At 39.2% G+C, this 8,793-nt stretch overlaps 1 protein-coding gene across 1 annotated transcript; it reads right to left on the bottom strand.

Annotated features, from left to right (window-relative positions):
• Positions 1-6,060: 6,060 nt before the first annotated feature.
• On the bottom strand, positions 6,061-6,570 carry LOC148956577 (protein CFDP2-like). Its single transcript, XM_089091273.1, has one exon. The coding sequence runs from the start codon at positions 6,568-6,570 to the stop codon at positions 6,061-6,063; it is 510 nt and encodes a 169-aa protein (XP_088947399.1).
• Between the last annotated feature and the right edge of the window lie 2,223 nt (positions 6,571-8,793).

Here is an 8,793-nt window from a genome sequence, read left to right as displayed (position 1 = left end):
AATAAAATTCAATAAAAGCCAAAAATTAAAAGAATCAAAACCAAATACCTAACAACCATAAAAACGTGTTATTCGCCAATATCTGCGATTTGCACAAAATCCAAAAAAATATGAACTGCCATCGACGGATACTAGCGAACAACTGACAAAGAAAAGGAACCAATTCATTCACTCAAAAAACAAAATGAACCAGCAATTAAATAAGTTGGAGAACTATGCCATTTGAGTTCGGATTTTAATTAATGCATTTCTTGCAGACACCCTTTGAGACCTAAGGGGTTGTTCACGTGTTTGATTAGATGACTGGGAAAGTGGTTCAAGGTTTATTTCATGGATTACTAAAGTATCGGCTTCTCTTTTGAGAAAACCGAAATATGACTCGTTTATTCTTAAATCACCCGAATCTCTGTTTAAAGCTAGACCTAAATGTTTGTATTTATAAATTTCAACAGCTTCTCTGTAGTGCTGGACAATACCTTTGTCATGTGAAATAAGACTAGCTTGATTAAACAAAATAGTATTGTCTGGTTTTTCAAAAATGTGCTCTGCAAGGGCAGAGTCAAAAATTTTCTGGTTTTTTCCACCTTTTAAGTGTATTATTAATTGAACTAGAGTGCTGAGTTAATCTATCCGTTAGTCGCTGATCAGTTCTTCCGATATACCAAAGACCACACGAACAAGGAATTCTGTAGACACCGGAGTTCTCACCTATTGGGATAGGGTCTTTACCTTGATAAATTTGGGACCTGATAGTTTTTCCGGGTCTATAATAAGTGTAAATGTTATTTTTCCTTAGATTTTTTGAAATGTGGTCTGAAACCCCTTTAACGTATGGGAGACCAAGATAAACTAAATTTTCCCTTTGATTTGTGTTTTCTGTGGAACTATCTGATAATCTTTTAATGCGTTTTGCAATCACAGAATTTATTAAACTAATTGGATAACCATTCCCAAATAAAATATCTCTAAGGTGGTTGAGCTCTAAATCCAAGAAACATGTTGAACAAACTTTCAATGCTCTATCAACTAGAGAAGTGACAACTCCTCTTTTCACAGCAGGAGAATGATTAGAGGAATAACTTAAGTAACGGTCATTATGTGTGGGTTTTCTATAGACACTAAACTCGAAAAATGAATCATTTCGGTGCACCAGAACATCTAAGAAAGGAAGAGGCCTCTGTATCTCTGATTCCTGAGTAAATTTCAGTTTTGGATCCAAGGAGTTGAGCAAGTGAAGAAAAGAACCCAAAGACTCGCCACCATGCTCCCATAAATAAAAAATATCATCTTTAAAACGAACCCAAAATTCAGGTTTACAAGAACTTTGCAAAATAGCCCTTTCTTCAAGGTCTTCCATGAAGATATCAGCCTGTATGGGAGAAAGGGGGGCACCCATGGAGAGCCCATATTTCTGTCTATAAAAAATGCCTCTATAATGGAAGTAAAAAGAAGTTCTGTTACAAAGGGATGTAAGCGAAAGAAGTGTCTGATTCGAAAGAGTAGATTTTTCTGATATAGATGGGTTAGAATTAAGTTTTTGCTCCAAAATCAGTTCGGCCTTTTGAGGATCACAATTGGTATACATTGATGATCACAATTGGTATACATAAAAAATGCCTCTATAATGGAAGTAAAAAGAAGTTCTGTTACAAAGGGCTGTAAGCGAAAGAAGTGTCTGATTCGAAAGAGTAGATTTTTCTGATATAGATGAGTTATAATTAAGTTTATGCTCCAAAATCAAGTCTAGCCTTTTGAGGATCACAATTAGTTTACATTGAACATGAATCAAAACTGCCAATTCTTGTATTTGGTTTAACCAAAACTTTCATTACCTTGGAAACAAAATCAGCGGAATATAGGATTTTTGAGCCTGAATTAGTGGGCGAAATATAACTGATAAGAATTTCCCTATTTTTGCTGTAGGAGAATTAAAAGAAGAAACAATGGGTCGAAGTGGATTACCAGGCTTATGAACTTTAGGAAGACCATAAAAGCGAGGGGACGTGCATCCGCGTGGGTAAAACCTTTTGTACAACTGATCTGTAATTTCACCTTTTTTTTTTAGATAAAAAAACTATTTTCGGAATCCCCGGAAAATATTTACCCTTGGATCGGTAACTAATTGTTCGTGTGTGTTAGAGTGATTTAAATTTTTACTGACTTTTTTGGCGTAATCATCTGAATCTAAAACAACAACAGTATTGCCTTTATCGGATTTTGTTATATTCCTAGAATGATCTTTTGTATTCCGTATCTCCCCCCAGCCATCCCTATTCATTAAGAAATTCTTTAACCTATTTTTAAAAGAGGACACACTCTCAGCCATCCTAGTTCTTTCCGGAAGACTGTTTCTTACCGAAACACCCACATGCCTAAATACAAAACTATACCTAGCAGTGTGTCGTCCCTCATGCACTAGGTCCGCAGAATTCCTTGTATCATAAGAATGGTACGCAGAATTCGATGATAAAACATCACAAAAAAAATTAGGTGCTAATTTATTTAAACACTGATAGTGGGCGCCAAATTAAAAAAAAAATTGAAGAAGAAAACAAATGTAGGCGAACAATAATCAAAATTAAGCTAAAACATATGGTACCAAACGGTTTAAGAAGGTTTAGCTATCCTTTCAAAGGATAGTCGGCTTTGGGAACCGACAAATTCTTATTGTTAAGTTTTTATGGACGAAAGCGTTGTCAAATTCTACGCCACTCACTCAAGTTTACGATGTGTAAGACTCGAGAACAAACCGGTTTCTTCGTTAGTTTAGAAACAAAATTTGGGCTATATGTTTGCCCATTGGGGGGGGGGGTAAAGTATAGCGGGTCTGCATGCTAAATGTGTTAGGTACAATTATTCTGCATGTTACTAAGTAAGAATTGTTTTCTGACTTCAAACCGTCAAAATATTTTACCCCCCCCCCACCCCTTATGTGCAAATATATAGACCAAATTATATCCCATCTATTCTGATCCCATCTCATTCTCTCACCTGTCTTTGTCTTGTCTCGCGATAAGCTGAAAGAAACTAGCGAAGAAACCGGTTTGTTCTCGAATTTTACACAAGGGAAACTTGAGTGAATGGCGTATAAGACACAAGTACCAAAATTCCTTCTCTGTGTAAAATACAAAAAAAAAACAAATAAAATTCTCAAATTTGAAAAAAAAAACTTATTTTCCACGAGGGGGGGGGGAGTAAACGCCTAGAACCCTATATTTCATATCTATACAAAATAGTTACTTGAACCATCTTGCAACGGTACGAGTATCTGGCTGGTATGGAATATTAGGTTGAAATTCAGATAAAAATCGTCAACTAGTGGAACTGTTAAATAATATTTATAGTAAATACCAAAAATACATGCTCATATCTTGTCCATAATACTCACATTTTAAAATGATTATTTATGTCCTTACTTGACGCTTTAATTTGACATGCTGATATAAGTTTTTATCAGGATTACACCAGATGTGGAAACATGCGCAGTGCCGGTCACTACCATACTTAAGGTTGTTATACTAGAGCAGTAACCGGATGAAACAACAGGTCTGAAAGTGCAACATATGAGACCAGTTGGCACTATTTTAAAAGGATTACGCGGTGCCAAAAGCACATAGTATAAGTTGATATCACAATATACCGGTCCTACAGTATTAAGTCATTACCTTAGATCCGCCTGTGCCTCCAGAGGTACCCAGGGCATCAAGAAGGAGCCGCCAATCTTCCCGCCGGTTTTCTGCTGCAAGTATGTCCTCCCACTGAGGTTGGATAGATGTGTGCAGGTTACGGAGATCTGTCTGGTGCATTCGACGCTTTGTGTTTCTGGGTCTGCCCCTGCGGCGTGGACACGATGGCTGCCAATGAAGTGCTGCATTTGGTAGTCGGAGATTGTCCATACGTAGTACGTGGCCAAGGCATCTCCATGGGTGGACTCTTATGATATATGTCACTAGCGGCTGGCCAGTCTTGTCACGAATGAATTGGTTTGTTATTCTCTGCTGCCAACGGATGTTAACAATTCTTCTGAGAATGTGTGTTCTTGAAAGCAAGTATTCTTCTCTGTTGTTCCTGGTTCAGGTGCCAGGTTTCGGCTGCGTAAAGCAGCACTGGCATAACATTGCTATTGAAGATTCTTAACTTTAGCCGTATAGAGAAGCTTTGGGACCGCCATACTTTCCGTAATCTATTCAAGGCCCCATTGGCTTGGCCGAGGGCTTCTTGTGAGCCCTTCTTTTGTGGTCGATCCGGTACTTTCTATTATGCTTCCCAAGTATTTGAAATGGACGACTTGCTCTATGTGTTGGTCTCCGCAATTGATTCTAAGGGGTGAATCTGTGGTAGCCATGCATTTTGTTTTCTCATTATTTATTTTCAGGCCGACATGGCCACCTCTCTCCCTCACTTTGTCAAGGAGTTCTTGGAGTCTTTGCTTGCATGATTCTAGGACGGCAATGTCGTCAGCGAAGTCTACATCACTGAGGCGTGTTTCTGGATTCAGCTGGATTCCGTCTGTGCTTTTACTTCGCAGTATGTAATCAATGACGATTACGAAAAGTAGCGGTGACAAGACGCAACCTTGCTTAACTCCTGACATAATGCGGAAGAAACGAGTTTGGCTATCTGGTGTCTTTACACAGCACTCGCTATCTTCATAAAACGCAACAATCAGTGAAACTATCTTTTCAGGGATTCCGTAATGCAGTAGGATCTTCCACAGACTTTGGCGGTCTACTGAGTCAAATGCCTTCTCAAAATCGATGAATATCATATAGATTTTGGAGCGTCATTCTCTGCTTTCTTCCGTCAGTAGCCGTATGGTAAATATTTAAGTCTGCACATGAACGGTTCGGTCTGAATCCATGTTGCTCGTCGCGAAGGTGTCTGTCGAGCTGCGAGCTGATTCTCTGCAGTAAAATGTGCGTCAGCAATTTTCTAGGTATGGAAAGCATGCAGATTCCTCGCCAGTTGCCTGGGAAGGACGCATCGACTTTCCTAAAAATCCTCACAAAGGTACTATGTTTCCAATCTAAAGGTATTTTGGTGGTCGTCCAGATTGCTGTGAACAGCACTGTCCAGTACTTGAGGCAGGTCATAAGCGTCACGTTTATAATTTCCACGGATATCCTGTCTTTGCAAGGCGACTTCCCATTTTTCAGCTTCTTTGCTGTTGCTATAATTTCAGTGGATGACGGCAGAACCGTGCTGATATCTAAGGAAAACAGTGTTGTTGCTGGGATCTCTGGGGGATCCTCTGGTGGGGGTCTATTGAGCAGCTTCTCGAAGTGGCTGGCCCAAACTTCGTTTACGTCAGAATCCTTTACTTTTAGGATACCCGTGGGGGCTATTATTGGACAACGTTGTGTAGAGGATTTCTTTCTAATAAGCTCAGTATCTATTATGCAGATGGCTCTCGAGTCACCTGTCTTCGCTACGCCTTCTGCCTGTACTGCTTTTCGCTCCAGCAGATGTATCCAGTCATTTCTGGCAATCTTCTTTACCTCTTTATCCGCGGCTGTGTATTCATCGTTTCTGAGGATCTGTTGGTAGGGGGTTTGTCTTTGGAAAAGTGATGATTTTACTTCTTTCCTTGTCTCTATGAGTTCCCATGTTTGGTCAGATAGCCACTGGTCTTTTGGGCTCTTGCGGTACCCAATGGTGGCTTTCGCGGAATCGTGAAAGAACAACTTTAAGCTTTCCCAGTATTGATTGCTATCAGCATCATCTAGTAAAGACAAGGCTTCAAATCTATTCCGCATCTCTAGTTTAAAGGCTTGGTTGAATTCTCTCAACCTCAGTTTCTCCGAGTCAAAGACTGGGTTTAAAGGAGCCTTATTTGCTTTTCTATTTCTTTTCAATTTGAGGCGGATTTTTGCTGCCACCAGATTATGATCTGAGCCAACGTCAGCTCCTCTATATCCCCTTATATCAATTAGGCTTGATCTCCACTTCCTGCTCCAAACACGATGGTCAATCTGATTTCGGGTGTGGCCATCGGGATATATCCAAGACTATTTATGTACATCCCGATGAGAAAATAGGGTACCTCCGATTACTAGGTCGTTAAGGAGCGCGAAGTCGATAAGTAGTTCTCCGTTTTTCGTTTCGCTGACCCAGGCCATGATCGCCGAGAACCTCTGGGGAAAACGATCGGTCGTTCCCTACTTTCGCGTTAAAGTCTCCTAGAAAACATGCGATGTCATGCCGTGGTATATCGTTTGCCACGGAGTTGAGAGCTCTGTAAAATTCGTCTTTTACTTCGTCGGTGGCGTCATTGGTGGGTACGTAGCATACTATTACTGACAGTTTCACATGCGCGCCGATGAAGCAGGCTTTCAGGATTCTAGGTGACACCGGTGTACACTGTAGTAGAGCTTGGGAAGTATGTTTTGTCATCATTAGGGCTACTCCGTATTCACGCTTTTGCTGCGATCCACTGTGTATAATGATCACATCTCCATCCAGTTTATTTGATCCAGATCCTAGCCATCGAACTTCTGACAGAGCCAGAAGGTCAAGGTGGTAATCTTCCAGTGCTCTTAGCACTTGTTCAGTCTTGGAGTCTTGAGACATTGTGCGGACGTTCCAGAAACCAAATTTGAGGTGTTGTTTCGCATTCATAAATCTTGTCCGTGGGCATACAGAGGTCGTCATCAAAAGGGGGTTCGAAAATCCGAGGCTCAAACTTGATGTTTCGGTTGCAGTTAGGATTTCCCCCGAGGGCAGGCCCTTGAGGTCCCGGGCGTGGGTCGCAAGTCCACATCCCAACCCTCCCTCTTTATCCTGGCTTGGGACAGGCTGCATACGCAGGCGAGGTTTACGAAACAACATTTCGTATTGTTCTACTGATTTCTGCAATTTCAGGACAACACTCTGCATATACAAATAGCAAATCTAAAAAAAAAGATACAATGAGAAGTTAATCCTTCGCTTGATATTGACTACCTTTTCTTCTTCGGCGCAAAAGTATTCTTATTACTCTTGTATCTACTGACCAGGGTTGCCACCCTGAGCTCGAAGAATTTACTTAATCAGAGAAGAAAAATTTACTAGATCGCATCTGTTTTTACAAAATGCTCAAAAAAAATTTTTGCACGTCCGGCTACGCCGTACGCGCACCATCAAGCATCAATTTTTACTATAGGAGAATAATCAATACGATTTTCACAATCTTTTTTCTTTTTTTTTCTCTCTTTTCCTCTTTTCTTTCGTTTTCATAGTATGATTGAAAAATTCCGGAAACCTACAAGTTCAAAAATCCTTTTTTTTGGATATATATATATATATATATATATATATATATATATATATATATATATATATATATATATATATATATATATATATATGTATATATATATATATATATTGTTTTTTACATTTCTTCTTACTTTTAATTTCTCTCAGCAGGCTCCTTTTTCCCCAATAAATATTTTCTGAGGAGATTCACCTAATCACCTTGGGTGGTTGACTTTTGTTTTGATTCCAATAGATTCCCAATCATCACAAATCCAAGTGTCATTATAGCTTCATTTTTAGTTGGTAAGATTTGATACCAAGCAAAGATTTGACGGACAAGCAAAATTGTAAATTGTAGAACAGACAAGCAAAAATTGTAAATTGTCGTATGTTGACGATGACTTTTTCCCCTGAATTCATGGAAAATAAAAAAAAAGTTTTGTTTACTACAAACCGTGACTTTTTACTAGTTTTTACTAGATTTCGGGAAATTTACTAGATCCTCTAAATTTACTAGATTTTTTTTTACTAGATCTAGTAAAATCCTACTAACGGTGGCAACTCTGCTACTGACTCTGTAGTTGAAAGGAACATTTGAGCTAGATTTTACACATCAAAAACAAGCGAGGTGGTACGACCAACGCTTTGAGAAAAAGATTCTGCCCCAGAAACGGGGCTGCAACGTGTGAAACCATTGGTATTGTTTGCACAGCAGCTTATCGAATTTTCAAGGTCTTCAACAAAGCTTCTGTCAATTATAGATTACGCAGTTGTAGACAATGCCCCTTTAGAAGTAAATATTGTTCGTCCTTCTTGTATTTTAAATCTTTTGTTTTCTAGTTTATATGCGTGTTCGTGTATTAGGGATGATGCTCTTTCCTTAATCGGCAGTTCGCCTTGTGAAAGCAAGAATGTCGTAACTGACACCCCTAGTGAAAATTGAGTTACGGACCCTACCAGAGTTATTTTTTACTAGCTTTCTAACGGTGTAGTTCGTTTGGTTGTACGATGCCCCCTGGCTGAGTAAATTAAAAATTCGATTTTATCGTAAGTGTATGTTTTCACTTTTGTGAAAGCGGAAATTGTCGTAATTGACTGAAGGATTAACCTCTGGTCAGTTACGACATCAAATGAACAAAGTTTGTTCATCAAATGAACAGTGATAGATTTCAGCAGGCCTTCAAGATCTATAAATACTCTAACGATCCATTTTCCAAAGTTACACAATTTCAGTTAAAACAAGGCTACTCAAAAAGAGTCGGTTACAAACTGTCATTTTCTGACCAATCAGTCTCTGAAATAAACATTGCTCTGGAGTGTAAACTTAAGGCAAGAAAAGACACTTCTTCGATAGAAGTGGTTGATTTTCTTGTTGTTCCAAAGCTGTTGGATTTCAAGCCTGTTATTCCTATTGAAAAATTCAAAGATGTGCATCAGCCTACAGGTTTATGTCTCCTCCAAATTTGGAGTACTGCAAGCTGCAAGTGTGTTTTTGAAACCGTGAATAAAGACAGCAACCACCCACCCACTGTAGTACAGAGAGCAATCCCAGAAGAA

The sequence above is a fragment of the Artemia sp. Qi Xiang Cuo genome, chromosome 1 (assembly GCF_049724085.1).
Source record: "Artemia sp. Qi Xiang Cuo chromosome 1, ASM4972408v1, whole genome shotgun sequence".
In the NCBI taxonomy this organism is placed as follows: Eukaryota; Metazoa; Arthropoda; class Branchiopoda; order Anostraca; family Artemiidae; genus Artemia; species Artemia sp. Qi Xiang Cuo.
Note: the sequence above shows the minus strand (reverse complement) of the source record. Positions and strands in the feature narration are given on the sequence as shown.